Raw genomic sequence first — 20,683 nt, 5'->3', positions numbered from 1 at the left:
GTAATTCATACACAAGAATGGGCCCCTATGTTGATATATTATCAACTTTTCCTTTTCAGTGTGGCTTGAACACTTCTTTGTAGTCATACGTAGTCATAAAGAAACAATATTTACAATACAATTTATTGCTGTGCATTTCTTACTCGCACATTTGGCTGATGAAATTCTTGGCTTTGTTAAACCCACAGAGGCCAGTGAGTGCTCCAGCATTTCAATCACTCCCCAAAAGAGAGCAGGAAGCTTACCTTGACAGACAAACGAGGCAGGAGACTCTCCGGGGTGAACGCGAGCCGTGAGGAACACCAGCTTCTTCTCTCTTCCTCCACTCAGCTGGTCTACGGCGCAGAAAGACAGAAAAGCACAGGCATGCTCGTCAACTATCATCTCGCAGCCTTGGCGCCAACGTTGCTATTATTACTCGATAATAAAATTTGACACAGACGCACGCAGCCTAGCAGCGCGCAATAGTCCGGGTCAAGCTAACCTGGTTGGTCTTTTCTGAGCCAGATACACTTGATTGAAACATCAAACCGAGCAGAGGCAATTCAACAGGAGGGTCGCCGCGAGGGTTACATGCCAGACCACTGCTGCAATAAGTGAAATCCACAATATGGAAATACTCGCGTGGCATGTTTTTATAGCATTAATGGCACTTTAAGAATATATTGAAACAGCAAAAAGAACAAGATATATCACAACAAATATTGTACAAACAGTTTAACAGCGTACTGATCCGTTTGCTTACAAGTATACAAATTTTCAGTTTCCCAAACTAGCAAATTTAACTTATCATCTCACAGTATACATCAGTAATGCCCAAAGATGTACGTTATAATATTAACCCACAGCCATTGCTTTATGTAGACATTAAAAACATGTTGGAAAAGGATTGAGACGTCGAATAATCTTTTTCTAATCTCTTTAGGAAAAACTTCCCGTTTTCTCTTCTTTTTTTCAAATTTACGCCGTTATACACAATATCGTGCCACCTCCAAGTGGCTGAAATTGGACTTGCACCCCAAAATAAGAAACCGAAAATACAAGAAATAGCAGAACCACAAAAAGGAACCTGATCTTATGCACATAATGATACAGGTTTAAAATAATGTACTAAAATACAATTTTTTTTGCTTCCAAGTATTTTAAATAAGTTCCGTATACGTTGATAAATTACATTAATGATTACATGACGATAAGTTGCAGGGTAACTTTCTGCTTAGTAATGGCTTGTTTGTTTGTTGCATTAATATAATATGCAATAATATAATTAAATATATAGTTATTTAAAATAGCGGTATAACTTATTTTGAATAAGTTAAGCAAAGAAAAATGTCTTGACATGTAATTTTCTGTGGTTAAGATTTTAAATCTCGAAATATTTCGGAGTTCACACTAAAGTGAGTATAGTGTGTGAAATGTTGCTAATTTAAAGAAAAAAACAAAAACAAAAGCAACATTTTTTTTTTTAATCCACCACTATGATGAAAAAGTTGCTAAAATCTAGTATAACTTTTTACGGTGAAAGGTTTTGGTTGGAATGGGAATATATCCATTTTTTTGAGTAAATGTAAATGTATTAATCCATAATCAATATTCTTAACATGTTTAACAAGAGGAAACATGCACGTGTAGAACAGCAACTGGCATACTTAACGACATTAATGGCAACTTAATGGTAGTTGCAGAATAATTTCCGGTTGATTAATGAACTGGTTAAATACGTTTTTTCAGCTTTTGAATAATAAGGCAGTGGAACAGTGCAATTTCTCTTATGAAATATGAGGATGGTAATGAGAAAAAAGTTAAGATGAAATGTAGTAAAATAAAAGTACAGTATATTACTCTGATAGTGAAAAAGGTCATAATACAATAATTAGGGGGTTAAACATTTACATTACCCAGGTATTTTAATTAGCTAAAATGTTCTAAGTATTTTAATTAGCGCCAGAGCGAGTATCTTTTCCTCAGAAAAAAAAGTGTAAAAAATAAATACAATTGATAACATGAACCAAAGTCGAAAGCACCGAGGTGTTGCTATTTTCTTGCCAGTGTTTCTCCTCTAATCTGTTACTAATTGATGCCAGTGGATGTGTGCCTCATTGCTATACACAAACTTAATATCATATTGATTCTGCCGCCTCTTTCTGCTGAGCGGAGAAAATGCTAATTAGCTAAAGGCTAAGCACTTGTCCTTCTCCTTAATTGCAATTTAACATCAGAGCAGTGTGTGTGTGTGTGTCTGTGTGTGTGTGCCTGAGAGATGTAGTAAACAAAAAAAATGTTGCTCCATTTAAGTAGTTTCTCTCACATTTTATTGCCCCCCCACCCCCCCCCCCCCCTTTTTGCCCTTCACAGAGACAAATGGCTTTGCCATTCAGGACCCGCTTTTGCCGTAAATGTGAGCGCTCGCGGTTCCGAGGCGCGGTTGGGAGCCGGGCGTCTGTGAAATTCCATCGCATAGAAATTTTACACGCGGGGCCTCGACCTGAGCTTACCAAACGAGCCTCTGATGCAGGAACACAAGCGGGAATACGCGACTGCCAAAAGCTTTGCTCCACATCGTAAAAAAAACGGAAAACACAAAAAGTTGTAGATGTGCTGGGTTCAGTTGCAGCATTAGCGTCAGGAACGCAGTAGGGGTTGCCAGCACCCTCACTACCTACCCTAACCGTACCTTACAGTATTTAGACATATTCAACCCATTATATTACACAATTATGATTATAACTAAATGCCAAAAACAACGTAAGAAGTCCATTAGAATCAAAACACTCAGTGCTAAGGTGGAGTTATGTCATTTTGTATGGTTTTTTTTTCCCCAATGGGAGCGCTTCACTATGTTTTCCTCTCTCGAAATGTTGTGCCCCAACAATTTTGGATCGGCGGTGACCTCCTCCCTCGTCCCACCGGCCATTGCGCCCTTGCTACTTCATCAACACAATCGCTTGCAGCAGGCAAGTGGAACTTAATGCTATTTTCACCGCTTATCCCACATCGCTGTTTGCCTATCTGTGTGATAGTGCGTCACAATATGTCCTCGGGGCGCTCGCTAATGCTCCCCACGTCGTTTTTGTGTTTATGTGCTCGTCCCTGTGCATTGCTCTGTCTCCGGCTGTGCCCAACCAAGCATTGTAGCACTAAATTAACTTGCACTTGCTCCATAGGCAACTCCGGCGGGAAGCAAATAGCTGATGGAATAAAACGTATATATGGAAAGTTTTTAGCTTGGGAACAAATAAAGTGAAGGCCAATTTATACTCAAAGACTGCAGAAGTATTTGCTGACCTGTAGGTGGCACTAGAGATCAGTCGTTAGGATTGTCTGGAAGGGATATGGTTAATAATTTGAATTATTCATACACCAGCTACACTACACTAGCTACATTTTGAGTTAGCGACTAAAGCCATTAAAAAAAAGCTATCTTAATTTTTGGACATTTAATCCACATCTATTTCTTAACATATACCTATGTAGTTTATAGTTAATAAAAATCTTCAAAATCAACTTTCCTGGTGTTTGTAAGGAGCAGCATTTTGGATAGGCTGCAGCTGCCTGATTTATTATTATTTTTTAATTAACACCTGTAAAAACACCATGACAGTAACCTTAATTTACTGAAAATAAATGATAGATGTTGTGAATGATGTGCCACAATCTGAGCAAAGGGCAGGCAGCATCTACCATATTAAATAGAAGTGGTCCAAGAACGGACCCTTGTGGAACCCCGCATGTGATCTCAGACTCATGGCTACCAATTGAGACAAAGTAGCAAAGTAAAATTTGAACCAATTTAATTTAACACAGTGCCAGTAAGTCCCACCCACTGTTCAAGTCTGTCGAGCGGTATGGTATGATCAACTTGCGGCACTGAGATCTAGCAAAGTCAAGATGAAGGTTTTGAATGCCTCATTATTCAGATGTATGTAATTTAAGCATAAACTATATGGTAATAAATGGAGCTTAAACCTATTTTTAACCCGTAAAAAAAAGATTAAGTGTATTCATCCATGTTACATACAAACCCTTATGTCAAAGAACAGGAAAATGTGCAAGTTTGAACAGCAGGAATTAGCATCTGGCGTACATTTTCCCTTGATAAACGACATTCATGATAACTTGATGGTAGTTGCAGAATAATTTCCTGTTGATTAATGGATTAGTTAAACAAGTTTGTCAGCGTTGGTGTAAATTAATTCTTTCCCCTGCTGTGCGTGCCTCGGAACTGATGAAATTGCACAAGTGCTTTGTTATGATGAAAGGAGACCATTTGTTTGTTCAGATTGTAATTTACCAGAAAAACAACAGCAGAACATGTTTTTGAAACATTTTGACTGTGCGCTGTGTGAATAGAGTGTATACGACTCAACGTAAAAAAAAAGAAAGAAAAAAAAAGTCTAAGTCGTAAGAGTTAAAAAAGTGAGAAAGGGAAGTGAGGTTTACGCAGGGGAGGGGAAGCTGTGACAATGACTGAGTGAGTGAAAGTAGCAGAAACCCAAATTGTGCCCACTCAGCATAATTCTCACCTGCCATTGTCCCGTGCGGCACTCTACGGAACATTACTGCTCCATCTCGAGCGGCAAGAAAAATATGAAAGCATGTCAAAGTACGATCAGCTCTGATAAATATGCAAATTGGCGTAAAGCAGCAAAGTGGCCGAGGAAGGAGGGGGTAAAAAAAAAAAAACTATAAATGTGACAGATGCTGAAGGTCACTTCTCAATGTGCTGGTCAGCTCTTTGCATGCAGCAGATATGCTTGGAATTTTCGGGTTCACATTCATGAATTGTGTGTGACGTGATGTCATTAACTGAGCTTTTTATCATCGTTTTTGTGAAGCGGTTAACCTGCCAAGATCCTTCATGCAGAAATGGCAACCTTGCGTAGATTTCAACAGACGCATTTACCAAATTTAAAGCATTAATTATTAGGAACATTAGCATTAAAAATAAAATTGGGATGGTATAGTGTGACACATTGAGGAGAATTAATTTGTAACAGTGTTGAACCAGCCAGGATACCTTGCAAGGTGAGCTCTCTGCCTGTTTAAAATGAGCTCAAATGTTCAATGCTGGAATTTATGTTTCTGTAAAGTGAAAATAAATGTCTTGGAAAAACAACAACTTTAACCACCCCCCACCCCGCCCTTTCTCACCCTCTCTGTAATGTGCACGCATGCCCAACAACAAGGCACTCTAAAGCGGAAAAGAAGATGCATTTTTGGGATGTAGGCATACGTAACAATACGCTGCAATTATACCAGATGACCACAGATGAAAACAAAGGCCCTGCTTTTAGCCATGGAAAATTGAAATGGTGAAAAACACATTGTAATTAATTGCATGACTTCAATAATTAACTCATGATTAATCACACATTTTATATCAGTTCCAAATATACAATAAAATATTTTTTTCTAAGTTTTCGTACTCTTGTTAACATAAAAGTGGGAAAAATGTTAAACTAATAGAAATATGGCTGCATATTTTAGTCATTGATACAGTAATTTCATAATAATTGATTACATTTAGATAAAATTGTACTGTATGTTAAAAAACGAGTGTGATATTGACTTGTGTTGAGGTCATTTTTTTGCCACTAGATGGCATAACTGCATTTCTAAGGCATCGCTGACAGCTCAGTGCATTTTTCTTTTCATATAAAGAGCTCTCTAATCTTTAACATGAAGTAACCTGTGAAATTCTGCACATTTTTTTAATTGTAAAATAAAACTTGACCCCAGTCTCCACAAATATATGCATTAGTAATAAATTAATTCATGCAAAAATTTTGACGTGGACGTATCTGCTATGGTGCATTTTTTTTTTTTAAAGGCATAACACAACCTTTAGTCTGTGTACAAGGAGAAAGAAAAAAACAATGCCTTACTGGTGCTTTAAAGCAAGTATAAAAATTGGAGGTGCGAAGGGCGAGACCGCTACTGTAAAATGCACACAAGACTCTATCAAACTTGATGGAAGGATACAACCTTTTAAGTCTTTGGAACGGATTGAGGAGAGAAAACGTGCCTTGGAGAATGTGTTTACAATAAAATCGCAATGCCACACTGGCCACAGCTTTATGCCACATTATACTGCCAGCCACAAAGCAAGGCCTCAACGTCCCTGCCTCGCCGCTTTCTTAGCTCCGGCGCTTTTACGTTGCAATAAATTAGCCTCACTTTGGAGTGATGGCAACAAGACACGCTTGGGCCCCCCTGCCTCAGTGCGTCACGTCGAGGATGGGCGTGAGCTGTAAATTTTCCCCCGCCGCTGAATTTCTGCAGAGCCTTGGAATGACACGAGACTCAGTTTACTGCCCATCTGAGCGAGCCGGGACAAGCCACATGAGAGCGGTGCACCTCCTCCAAGGCTCCCTTTCCTCCAATGGATGACATCACCTCAAGGACAACCACTGAGAAATGAGAAAGTTCAAAAATGAAACATCACGTCGCGCTATCCAGTAAGGAAGTCCACTGTAGTACGTCACTAGAGCTTCATAATCAAAATTGAAAGAGGCGTTGAGGTCACAGCATGTCAAAGACCACGTCGGACCCACAGCATACTGTAAAATAGGGAGTGCTAAAGAGGATCAGAATTCAGAAGAAAGGGTGAGCATTAAAGGAAGCAGACGGGGAAGGGAGGATGGTTGCATCCGAGGAGGAAACCCTCGAGAAGACGGCATGTAAATACAAGTGATGGCGGGCCTCTTAAGTGGAGATGAAGAGGCGGTGAGATGAAAAGCTCCGAGTGATATTCTGGATCAATTTGCTGCAATCAAGCCCCCTTATGGTTGCTCACTATGAAACGGAGAGATTTGTGCGCTTCAAGGACGCCTGTGATGACAGCCGAGGTCACAGACGACGGGCGGGTGTGAAGGGAAATGCGGTGATGTCGGCGGAGGAGCATCCGAGCGGCAGGAGGATGCTGTGCTGAAAGGTTTTATAATTACGCCAATAAAGAAAGGTGGAGGCATGGTTATGTCTCAAATGTCACTTAATATGTGAATTAAAGTTGAGCCTGATTGAATGACATTGTCTGACATTGTCAGTTATAACGCAAACTATGTAGGCAGTGGATCTAAAAAGTCTACACACCCCTGTTCAAATGCGAGGTTTTGTGATATTAAAAAAATGAGGCCAGGATATCAAGAACAATTGTATCATTAACTCATTCACTCCCAGCCATTTTCACTGAAGCAACATCTCTTGTTCCGGGCAGTTTTATTGGATTTTGGCTGATTTTGCAAGTTCGCCCACAGACTATTGTTTCCTATTGCTATAACAACATGGAACCTACCAAAAAAATAAATGAAAAAATAAAATTAGTCTCTCTTCTTTCATCAGGAAAATATTTGTATCTGTTTCCGTTTTGCAGCAATTAGCTTTCGAATATCATCAATATTCACATTCCTGGTAAAAACACTGACAAAAACAACTTGTTGCAACATGGCCCTGGCTGATCTCTTATACTCTGCTGCCACCTGCTAGCCGTTTTGTTGTTGTTGTTGTTGTTGTAAATAACTACCATTGCTTTAAGCCACCTCTTCATGTCAGAAGCTGCACCAAAGAAAACCTTCTGTATGCTCTTGCATAAAAATAAATAAATAAATAAATAAATAAAGTGTACACACGTTTTTGGGAGTGAAGGATAAAATATTAAAAACATGAGGGAAAAAAACGTGTTTACACGTTTGAGTTTGGATGAGTTAATGTGACCTATAAACTGTACAACTGAATTGGAAAGCAAAAGTACACATGACTGCAATAATGAGGTTGCAAAAGTGTGCACACCTTCAAAGCTCACACTCACCTGCCACCATTTAAAGTGTCTCTGATTAACTCCAACTCAAGTTCACATGGAAGACAGTCATCAAGTGGCGAAAGGATGGCACAACACTGGCATTGCCAATTCCGCAGCAAAATGGAGACAACAGAATGTAAAGGCAAAGCAACAATAACAAACACATTATGTATCATTATCTTTATAAAGCCACAATTTCTGATTGCGCTTGGATTGGATCCCATTAAATTCTCATTAGATGGTGTCTTAAAGTGTCAGCCGGTTGCTTAACGACACAAATCAGATCCATTAATCAAACAATCCGCCATGAGGACTGAAATATATCGTATGTGTTCGACCATTGTTGTTAGTGTCATCTTCAAGGCCAGCACAGGAATACGGACCTCTTGCGGTGTCTTCAAGAGGTCTGTTAATGCTGAGAGCCAGTGTTGGAAGACCACACAGGCATACAGTGAAAGAGAGTCAAAGTCGGCGCTCTGTCAAGTATCAAAAACAATGGTCCCTTTTTTGCCAGACATCTTGCACAAAAAGCGGCGGAGGCTGCTGGCGGTTTCAAGGCGGCGGTCACAGGCCTTTCTCCAAGCGCGCCTCTTCTCATGGCTTCAAAAAGAGATGACGGGAGGAGGGAAACATAAAAAGGAGGGATGGCTGGTCTGTGCGCCGCATGATAGAGAATCACAAGCAGCCAGTAATAGGCTTTTTTGAAGAATGGGCCACTGAACTTTAAGGGCCGTCGTGCTTGAAAGGACAAGTTACAAATAGGAAGAAAGCCGAGGGAGAAATGATTTCCCAGGGATGTACCCCGACTGTGTCGCCCTATCGCTGAACCACAGCAAGACTGTTTGTGAGCACTGTTAGCCCAGCTGCATGCAAAATTTAGCCAGCTAGGCTAACCGTTTAACTACATTAAAGGGCAAGTCACAACAAAAAGCTGTTACTAAATGTAGCTAAATATGCATATTGTATTACTTTTGCCTTTGACTAGCATACAAACCAGGCAGATAGTCAAATGACATTTTTATAACATAACAAAATAATCCTCACCAATTAAACTATTATGATCCAAAGTCCAATGCTTTTCAATGAGCGGAGAGCGTCCTTTCACCGACAAAGTCGGCCATTTTGAATCATGACATAAGCTCCGAATTGTCCATTATTATAAGCAAACAGCACATACCAGTAAATATAGATTATACAAATAAAGGTATACAATATACAAAACATTTTCTCAGCATCCAAGCAAACCAGGCTAACAAACTAAATCACATGAAGCTTCACAACGCAAAGCTATTGTGAAAAGTAGCTAACTGCTCAATTTTTTCATTACACGTTACATAATCAAGATATTTTGTATGAGTTCATCTATTCACTGAGTTTTGGCTAAACGTAGCTAAGATGTATAATTTATTGCTCATCCAAATAATGACATTGTAGGGATTGCAGCAAGTAAAATAGCATTAAATAAGCATTCCTAACACAAAGGTTGAACTCTGTGTAGGTAAAATGAGCTAATTTAGGGCAAATTGTACTTTCATTCACATAATTAAGTCTTTAATTACCTGATTGGAAACTAGTTCTACCTGGGGCAACGTTTATCTGATTTTTCTTCCTCACTAATGACTAATGTTCAGTGGCGACGGTGTTATTTGCGGTCTGGACAAAGTTAATCGGAACCATTTTCAAGGTAGCGAATCCGGAACTAAACTTATCAGGCGAAGCGAGCGGTCCGACGGACAAGAGTGATGCGTAGTCCTTTATTTCTCTTCTATAAAAAATTTGGAAGGCACACTGCATCCAAGTGGAGGTAAACAAGCGTAGCTGGCTTTAATAACTGCCGTCACGCCTCCCAGCTATGTCTATTAGGATGCTGACTTCTGTTTCCATTCTACCTGTTTTTGTTTTTTACTCCTCACAATTCACACAAGAACTCACTGTCGGCCTGCGGTCTTTGCCTGTGTGTTTGTTTGTGTGTCCGCGTGCAGGGAGGTCACGTGCGCGGTTACGGGTGTCAGCGTGGCGGCAGTGTCGACAATGTCATTCCGCAGTTTAGTAACAGGCCATTACCTCGTTAATATCGGCCTAATGGGCGTTCTGCTACCTTAAGCCCACAGCCGTGTTTGTGCCATTAGCAGCCACTTAACGCCGCGTTCGAGTCCACCGGCCACTGGGACACAACAAACAAAATAACACAGGCACAATGACAACGCACCTATGTTACCGCTTTGTTACTTTATGCTTGGAAACATGAACATGGCTGCTTTTTAGTATACTGTGGCTTTCCTAATATCCACTTGTTGAGTTTGACTTTTTAACAATTCGTTTCTCATGTTAACCTATCTGTTAACAACTCGAAATATGAGTGCAGTGAAGTAGTACAGTTTTGGTTGCATTAAACTTGAACTGAAGCTTGGACTACAAAGGGCCTGCTTAGGGAATGATGAGGAAGAACAAGGTAACAAAAAATGTTTTGATTAAGGTTGTGTATTTAAGGTCAATCTTTTAGTTTTTGTTGTATACTGAAGACATTTGGGTTTCGGATCAAAAGACAAATATGAGACCTAAGTTTAGATTTTTTTTTCTTCTTCAGAAAAATCTAGATGTGTTAAATAACTGTTTCTGAGAAACAAACAAGAACTGAAAGAGGCTGCAGTAAAGGCCTGGAAAATGATTTTAAATGAAGAATGCAATAGTTTGGTGAAGTCAATGGGTCGCAGGATTTATTCAGTTATTGCAAATAAGGGTTATACCAAATATTATTCACTTGAATTTAATCTAATAATGGTTGTCCCATTACTTTTGCTCACATGAAAAGTGGGTGGCTTCAAACAAAACATCGAGTCTCGTCTAGTCTGATATCTTCCACTTTTTTCTTTTCCGCACAAAAGGTTAATCTGTCTGAATTTGAACATCAGTCAGCAAATGTCTGATTAACTCTCATCTGTTTCTCCCTATAGTACTTGGGAAACTATATAGCGGTTAGCCTTCACAAATGTTGAATATTCACAATAACAAATCCTGTTGTGATTGAGGATGTCACTTTTTCCGGGCTAGTCACATGGTAACATAACATAAGTTAATCACGGAGCTAACTAGCTAGAAAGTGGCCTAAGGAATAAATAACAGGATATGGCATAAATGGAAAAATAACAAGAGAAATTAGTTGAAATTCAAATTCTGTTTGCAACAAAACTGAAGAAACTGATTTAGAAGTCTTACATTGACTTAACAGCTAGCCAAACATCACTAAGCCAATTTAATTAAACTCGCAGCATAAAGGTGATTTACCCCCCAGTTTCCAATCCTGCCGACTCAATTCACATAAACTTGAAAGGATTTAAATGTGGCATAACACCAGTAGTTAATGCAACTCCCTGATAAAGCCGACATCAAACATATGCGATAACATCGCAGCTTACCGCTACAAATGAAACAACTTTTGATATAGCTGAACAAAAGTGTATGTTGGGGCAAATCTTTTATACTCGCTAAAAAGAATAAAACCAAGGAGAACAGATGCTGGAAGGGGAAGAGAGATTTACTTGATGACGATCATATTCTTTCTCCACACATACATTGAACACAACAATGACAATTGAAGCCATGACTCCTGCTTCATGCACGAGAACCGGACTGTGATCTGCTGGTTGCCATGACAACGAGCGGGCAGAAGAACTCAGATGGAAGGATAGCGCTGTATCTGTGTGAGACGATACATGGTGGCAGGCCTTTTCCAATGGCTTTGATCACCGAAATGTTTGTAGTGGGGGCAAACCTGCAGAACAAGCAGGACTTCACAGAGGCTACTGATACGTGGAACACGCGCACACACACACGGGATGAAGCAGAGACAAAGAAGAGACATAAAAAGCAGTCGGCTGATATTTCTCTACTTTTCACTCTGTATCTGTTGCTGAAGAGCATTGAAGAGGCAAAGAACAACAATGGGGTGAAACATTAAAGCTCACATTCAGACCAATGGACAATTTACTATTCAACTAAGCTAATGCTAGGTTCAGGCTGAATGCGGAATATTGCGTCACACCATGTTTCTCGCAAGTGTTGGTAGTGGGTGTGGCTTCTCGTGGAAAAGAGAAGGTGCTTGTCCTTTTACTCTGACAGAAAAATAAAAGTTTGAACATCGCTCGTCAAACTGGTGGCCGTTAATTGTGCTACTTTGGATGCTAGCTGCTACCTTGGTTCACAGTTCAACAGCTGTTAAAAGAAAAAGGAAAAAAAAGGTAGGTCTATTGGAAGCTAGCTATGTTGTACAGCTCTCGTGGCCAAGATTCAAACCCATTCCAACATAGAGGTGCTAACCACTAGCACATCAAGTTAGCAAGCTAGCTAGCAACAGCGCGATCGAGAGATCGCGTGATAGAGCTATAGATAGAGTGAGAGATAGAGAGAGATTAATAGATGGAGAGATAGATAGAGAGATAGATGGAGAAATGGCTAGAGAGATAGATATAGATTGATATCGATAGATAGACGATGATGAAATTATTTTGTTGGTGACTATAACAAGATGGCTGTGCAGCGTGGAGATGAAGCAGCAGATGTTAGCCCCAACTGAGCAGAAATGATAAGATTAACCAATTTTAGGGAGGAAATTAGTTTAAAACCACAAAGCAATAAACTGCAGTCTGTTTGTAAAGCAGCAGGAGATAAAGTTCATTCTGTTTGCATACAAACAAAGTTGCAGTGAAACTCTTAAAAGAGACATGTGGTCTATTTAAATTCTTATACAGACATAAGGAAGACGCATCGACTGACGGTCACAAAACAATTCGTATTTGTATTTTTCAGCAGCTTCTTTGGCTGCTCTTGGAGGAGATGGGCGAGGTCGAGCAGCGGCGAAGCGAGCCAGCCCGACGAGGCCCCCCTCAGCCAGGGGGGCTCAGAGGGAGCAGATTAGAAAAGGGTGATGCAATATTAATTGGTGGCGCTGCGTGCGTGCCAGGGAGCAGGGGGCTGTCGGTGGTTTTCTCTCCCTGAGGGAAGGCTGTCAGGAGCTCGGAGAGACGGGCCGAGATGAGTCGCTGACCTTGTCTGTCAGCTCGGCGGAGGAGAGGAGGGCTCGCCGAGGAGACACCCAGTCCCGCTGACACTCGGATCAACACACTGCCAGTCTACCGCGAGCCAGCTGGGACACATCACCCCCCCCCATACGACCAGACACTCGGAGTGACAGACAGACTGACTCGAGCCATCCAATGTCCATAGCTGCACAACGCGTACTGGTAAGCTCAAATGTGTACCTACACTCAAGAGACACTTCTTCGGGTACATTATCAATGGGGTATATGCCACGGAGGAGGCGTGACATCCGACTTCCGTAAGGCACACACCTACGCTGTTTCCGGTTACTGTTGCGACATAATAGGCCGTGTCCAAATACTGCATTTCCACCCTTGTGCCCCTCAATTGCACGTTCCCGTTGATGGGTGCGAGTGTGTCTCAGTAGGCAGTGGCATCGACCTCATATTGAGCTTATACACTCTAACAGAAAAGGTACGTTACCCGGCGCAAAATGAAGATGTACTTTATTTTCGACACTCCAGGCTGAGGGATGCTTCCAAAGGGCAAGCGGGTGAATCAACAGGAGCATATGGGCAACAAGTACTTGGGACACACAAACACTAGACGCATGTCAGCTTCAATTAACCCTCTCCCATCTGTTTCTCTGTCTCGACCTCCCTTGCTACGTTGCACCACGAGCACACAACCAGGTCATGGCAAATCCATACATGCATGCAAAAACGATCTCCGTTTTGGGTCAATACTTAAGATTTTTAATTCCCACAAACCGTCCTCTTGTCAGAAAAGATCAAGCGCCTTAAATTATCAATGCACTGCAGGTCAATAATTCAGATTAAGGCAGGCGGTTGCATAGTTGTCAAATTTCCCGACATCTCAACAAGTCTGGCAAAGTGCTGGACATCACAGCAAAGTTACAGAAGAAAGATTTATTTATTTTTTAATAGCAAAACAATACGGCACCCAGCCAGAGAGACTTTGGTGTGAAGTCAATGGCAGGTTACAGTTGTGTGTGTGTGTGTGTGTGTGTGTGGGGGGGTGCAGTGTGACAGCTGAGCTCTTATTTTGGCCGTCACCTATGAAGCCATGCGTCAGCCCTGCTGTCCTACCAGTTTTGTGGTGTGAACACACACACAGACAGTGTACATATGAATTGTTTTTATTTTTTTATTTATTTTTTACACATTTCTTTTCTCATTTACTCCTGACACTTTTTGTGGGGTCCCTTCCTCTGTTTGAGGCCAACATCTACGCTAGCTGTGTGCAGGTGCAGGTGCATGCTGCTGGCAGCCTGTCAGCTTCAGTCAACTTGATGCAACACACACATACAGTATACAAACACGCACACACTTAGTGGGGTTAAGACTTTTGCGCTCCACGACCATCAGAAGTGGCAAAAGTACTCCCGCTCTGTACTTAAGTTAAAGTACGGAGACTTGTGTACAAAAGAAAGTCGAATTATTGATTCAAATATTCTGTGAAAGTATAAAACTACAGAATGAAGTGTATAATTAAATATAGTAAAATGTTTTATTTATTTATTTTACTGGCAGTTGTATACCATTTTGATAACTTTTTGTTAAAAGGATAAAAATGATGGGCTATGTGGTTCGATTGTATTGATAAAGTCTTTTGACTTTTTTTTTTTTGCGCATGCTTAAGTCAATACTCCGTGGCATTATGTGAAAAAATGCAGTTTTTAGCATTTAACCCAAGTTTTACCAATATGTTCGAATGACTAAACCGATATGTTCGAATGACTTTAACACTGTTAGAAATAGAATGACTTTACAGTACATTCCATTTGACTTTATCAATGCGTTTGATCGACTTTAACATTACATTCAAACTTAAATGCTAATTAAAGCATAATGCCATGTGATATTGACTTGCACATGCTAAAAAAACAAAAGCGTACGACTGTCGTATGTACTATGCATGGAATTAAACCCTCTCACAGTATCAATGTGCTGCATATGTAAAATGAACCACTGTATTTATTGATAACTGAATAAATACATTAATTTTGCAAAGAATGGCGAGGCTGCTTTAAAGCGCCTCGTTGTCAGCTGTGAGTGCACGCACATCCCAGAGAACGAGGCAGAAAACAACAAAAAAAAGCAGCGCGAGAGCCAGCATAAGGATAGACGCTTCCCGTTGGCGTGGCCGCCTTAGAGCGCCTCGTTGTCAGCCGCGAGTGCATGCAAGTCATGGAGTGAAAACCAGAAGAGTGTCCGGGGTTGTTACACCACGTTGACGTGTTCACTTTTGAGTGCCTTGTGACAACCTGGTGGAATACAATTACAGTAATTTCTGGACTATAAGCCGCTACTTTTATCACTTGCATTCGACCCTGCGGTTAATACAAGGGTGCGGCTTATCCATCAGATCACCAGGGGGCGCACTATAAAGAGCGTCAGGCAGAGCAAAACCAAGTGAGCCCAAATACAGTAAAAGAGACAGCACGAGAGCGAGACATTTTGCACCCTCATTATGGAAAAGAAAGTAGTGGGAACCCGGTGCGGTAACATTAAAACACCTGCGGCTTACAGTCGGGTGCGCCTTATGGTCCAGAAATTACTGTAATAAGAAGAATCCATATCTGTGATTATAAGAATAAATAGATCAGACTTACATTAAGATCACAATCACCCTTTACTGATTGGAAATGAGGAAAACCAAGATGATAGTTCAAATCTAGCGTCTGGTTTAAAATAAATCATTTGGAGTCAGAGAGTGCATGGTGACCTCCCGAGCAGAGAGTATGGAGCTGATGCCAGTGGAAATGGCCCAGGGTCAAGTGACACCTCCCAACAAGACGCTCATTAACACCCCACCATTAAAAGTGATGGATGCCATGATCAGTGGCCACCATGTGTGTGCGCGCGCGCGCGTGTTTATGTTGACATTGACAAGGGCGGACAAGTGTCACTTTTTGTCTTCAGCCATGAATTCCACAAGCGCGTGAAGCTCGTATGTTCTGGGTGGTCAGGTGTTAAAATTTGATGAAAAGCTTCGTCCACAGTCATTAAAAAGAGAATGCAATTAAGTCAGGTTGTAAAAAAAATTAATGGCGACTGATATTAATCTCTGGCCTGGATATTAAATAGCTTTAACACTCGTGGTGTGTTTGTGTTTATGAAGCAATGTGACCCCTTCTATGTTAAATCATCATTAATTTTTTTATTTTTAAAACGCAACCAATATTCCTACATTTACCATAGTGTGATTAAACCACTGGTGTTTAAAAAATATATATATATATTTTCATGCATACAACACTGATTCAACATCCTTTTTGTACCGTTAAATCAAATATAACACATCTATTCTTTTATCTTTTTTTATTTTATTTTATTTTTTTATTACAAACACGAACATACCTGACGTCCTTTCAAGTCTGCTTAGCTACGAGAGCCTTGTTATCCAATTAAAAGATTAGATTTCGTTCATAATTAAAGATGAATAATTCCACGGTTTGGATTTGTCTGCCCCTTTTCATTAAGCAGCCCCCAGATGAAACGCTTTGAAAATGATGATGATCTTGAAGAGAAAAGAATTAAGCTGTGTGACATTTATTTTTTGCTGCTTGAGTCAATGAAGCTGCCGCTTTTGTTGTGATGAGAATGCAAAGCGGGCTAAACGCGCATGACGAATGAGGGCTGTGAAGAGACAAACAAACCAATGAAGTGCTGCGCGCTTTCATGTGGCGGAAAAGCACACCGACGCCGCCACGCTTAATCACGTACATGTAAATGCTGTTTACGGCTAAAGGTATAACATGTCTTGTTTTTTTCCCCCACAAACATCTTTGATGATCAAAAAAATGTTTTAGCGCTTAAGTATCAAATTCTTGACTTCTTTCACTTTTTTTTATGCTTCGGTCAAAACCGTGTCTAAAAAAAGAAAATGTTGCTTTTGGGCCAAGGAACTATGTTGAAGTAAGAGGAGGAGCTTCATTCAGTCAGACCATGCCCTTGATTTGTTAGCAATTTACGACGAGTAACAACTGTTGGACTAACAATAATAACTGGACGCCTTGTGATCTCAGACATAACTTTATTCAAAGTTACTTTGAACCAGCAAAGTACAGTTTCTCAATTCCATGTCTCAGTTAAAGTAAACATTAGCATTAGCTAATTGAATATAGGCTAACACCGATAGTTAGTAACAAATTGTAACACAAAACAGGCGGTAAAGATAGAGGGAGGATGGAAACAGTCACCGTTGCTATTTTAATGACTTTATTAACAATATTTGGTAACCAAAAGCATTCTCAGCACACCTTGACTGACGTCATCACTAAACATAGTGGCTAATGCTACAGCCAGGAATTAGCCGGCCCAAAGTATGTACTCATTCACTTCAACATCACTCAAAAAACGCAGACATGCCTTTTAGGCATACACGATACACATTCATGCTTTATAATGTGTTTATGGCAACCCCTAGTGGACAAAAATGATACCTGCATCTCACATGCATATACTGCATATCGTCACTGAAAAAATGGGGATTGATATTTACTTGAAAAAATCATAATCTGTATGTGAAAAACACATGTCAATTTCTATGTTTTTGGGATGAAACTGAATGCAGACAACCCACAAACCTAAAAAAAAGGAAAAAACACATTTAAATTGTGTCTTTCACCTAGCAACGACAATATGTAAAATATTTATAACACCGTAAATATTTGCTCGCTACTTTGCAGATTTCATCAACTGCTATGGAACGTAAACCCGACGATATAAAATTGATTTTTCCAGCATACATTATCAAAACAAGATGTTATTCTTACATTAAATGACCGTTAAAATACTATCAGCGCAATTGGCTGATTTTGAAACAAATCATCAACGTGAGATCGAGGGGTGTGTCGAGTGGTAAATGGTGAGGAAGTAGAGAGGTGAGATGCGGGAGATGAATATTTAAGCACGCGTGTAGCGATTAGCGTGCAGCGAGCCAGCGACATCGGCTGCTGCCATGACGACTCACTCACTGCGACGGCACTTTTTTTTTTTCGGGGGGGGGGGGGCTGTTCGGGGGGGTCGCCTGCATTAATAAAGGTCATGTGGGGGCTCGGGGCTGAAGCATGCGTGAGTGCATATTCACATGTATAGGCTCACTTTTGCATCTATTTACTGGAGGGCCTGATGGACTCCAACATTTCTGGTTTCTAATCACTGCAAAGAGCCAAACAAGCTTGTTGAGAACGATAAGGACCTTTTGAAAAGAGCTGGCAGCCTCCATATCGGTTATGTACTGTGTGGGGACATGCAGCCCAACGTGGTGAGTGGGTACAAATGGAAGTATGCCAAGAAGATGGAGGGAAAGAGGGAGGGTCACTTTACTGTCGATTGCTTGCAAAAGCCACAAGCGTAATTAAAATGTATGAAGTTACTAACCTTGAGGGCGAAATAATGATTTTACACCACTGCGGGAAATAAAGGTTATTACGTGACACATGTTTTGCACATGTTCGGTTCAGGAGACGCTGACTGAATGATGAAGAGAGCAACAACTAGAAGAGGGGTGCTCAAGGGGCACTTTTGATATTTTAAAACGGAATGGTGCGCTCGGTCAGAGATTCTCAAGTGAGGTATGTATGAGAAACTGCCTACAGTTTCGTTGTATTTAACATTCTAGATCAATGCATTTGTGTTTAAAGTATGTTTTTGAATTTATCTCTGTGCAATATCATTTATATTGTAAGTCATGTGCAATACATTTCAAGTAAAAAAAATGACGTAGGCGATTATTTTAGGAAGGCGTCGAATTATGCTTTCTATGCTATGATATGCTAATAGTTTCTATCGTTGGTACAGCAAAAATGTTCATTGGTAACCTGCTGTATGTTTAATAAAAATAATACACTGTTCTTAACTTTTAGAGAATTCTTTCAGTGAATAATGTGCTATTTTTTTTTTTTTGTAATGCAGCTGTTATCCTGAATGTTTGAATAGTTGAATGCCAACATCCAGGGGCGTAGCCAGATTTTTTTTTATTAGGGTGGCCAGGGTAAAACCATGACTCATAGGGGTGGCCATAAGTTCATACCTGAAATGTCTATATAAGTGGTTCTTAACCATGCAGCCATACCGTTCGCATTCCAACCTTGGGTTACATTAGATAATTATTTTTTTGTTGTTGCTGTAACTAAAATTGATTGCTGAATTTGAAGTCTTTAAAAAATAAATAAAAAATGTTTCTTACTGTATATACATTGTTTTAATTCTTTTCTAAAATCTGAAAAATAAAAAAGCAGAACATTTCATTGCTCAGTGCATCTTGAATCTCAATTGAAAAGCCCACAAATATAAGCACAGCCACTCAGACAATCTTCAATTTTTTTTTCCAAGTTCCACATCGATAAGTCCTTGATTTTATTTTATAAATCATACATTGAATCTGTGTTGACTTTCTCGCTTTTCTGCTGGTTTGGCAACCTCAACACCAAATAAAAAAAATGGACACTGAGCAAAAATAATTAAGACAAGCAATAAAATATTGGGAGTTCATCAAAGCTCACTTACAGATTTGTTCAACAGCAATCCAGGAAAGCCAATGCCGTTCTTTCGGATGACTCCCATCCTTTATACTTTACGTTTGAGATTTTGCCGTCTGGATCTCGGTTACAATTTCTGAGGATTAAAAGCAACAGGTACAAGCATTTGCACCTGATTGTTTGACAGTTTTTATTGAATTGCTTGATTTGGAATATGCTGTTTGCACTGATTGCACTTTGCCCGTCATGTACGTATGGTAAGTTATTGTAACATTATGCCATTTGAGAACTGCACCCAGCATAGAAAACTTCCAAAGAAGCCACATTTGAGCATTCCAAACACTTCCAATGTCACAGCTACTATGACACGAAAATCCGGAAAGGATGAATCCGACGCTGCTCCGAGACGCTCCATAAAGGCAGCGAAATGTCCATATTCATTAGGTTGTGTGTGTGACACAAATACAATATGTTCCCCTATCTTACTGCGGCGCTTATGCGACAGACCGCGAGGCTGCAGAGCCCAGCCCCAGTATCCCCGCCACAGCACTAATCCATCATCACCTCCACTGAACCACCGTGCTGCCAATAAAGCCGGGCGGCAATACATTAGGAGGCATGTGGCAGGCTTTAGCCATAGTGACATTGACAAGTCCCCTCGGGCTGCCGGAGGAGGCTGGCCGCGTGCTACACTTGCTTACACAGGCAATAATATATGGAAATGCATCCGTGTGCAAGAGCGGCACAGTTTGATCTATTCACGGAGGAAGTGTACTTGTTGCCCTATCAGAAAAAGGCCAAAAAGTGCAATGGGACATCACTAATACGACACTTTTTTTTGTTTGTTTGATGAATTATTATACATTACCTGTTTTGTTTTAGCATGCGGATTACAAACCAGCAAGAAGAATTGACTGCTCTGAGGCAAGAAATAAATTAGCATATGGACACCTGTGTTGCTAACATTTTACACACTGCTTTCTATGCAGCTGGGTGAAACAAATAAGTGATAGTTGCTAGAAGCAGTTTTTGCCCAAATCAAGATTCAAACACAGACCCTCAGAACTATGAGACAAACGCGCTAACCACTAGCACACAATGGAAGTTTTCACCTGTTTTCACTGATGAAGCTCACAAAGTGATGTCACAGTTATGTAACTTCTAATTTTCTTATTCCATGAAACTATAAAGCACTAAAAGTGAAGCCATTTTGGAACATTTTAGAGCCCTTCCCTTTATAGTATTGTGTGCGGACACCGCATACTCGTTTCTTTGGGGAGGGGATTGGTGGAGTGGTACGCGAACCATGAACGAGCCTGACACAGATGGCTGCAGTTATG

General features: G+C 40.4%; 1 protein-coding gene across 1 annotated transcript in view; it reads right to left on the bottom strand.

Annotated features, from left to right (window-relative positions):
* Window positions 1-20,683, bottom strand: part of agbl4 (AGBL carboxypeptidase 4) — a 299,306-nt gene that overhangs the window by 34,430 nt on the left and 244,193 nt on the right. Inside the window, exon 7 of the mRNA XM_086090040.1 lies at window positions 246-335. Coding sequence (XP_085946166.1) covers window positions 246-335 — 90 coding nt within the window. The remainder of the gene's footprint in view (window positions 1-245; window positions 336-20,683) is intronic.

Source organism: Leptonotus elevatus, chromosome 11 (genome assembly GCF_054856555.1).
Source record: "Leptonotus elevatus isolate MCC_2025b chromosome 11, RoL_Lele_1.0, whole genome shotgun sequence".
Taxonomy (NCBI): domain Eukaryota; kingdom Metazoa; phylum Chordata; class Actinopteri; order Syngnathiformes; family Syngnathidae; genus Leptonotus; species Leptonotus elevatus.
Note: the sequence above shows the minus strand (reverse complement) of the source record. Positions and strands in the feature narration are given on the sequence as shown.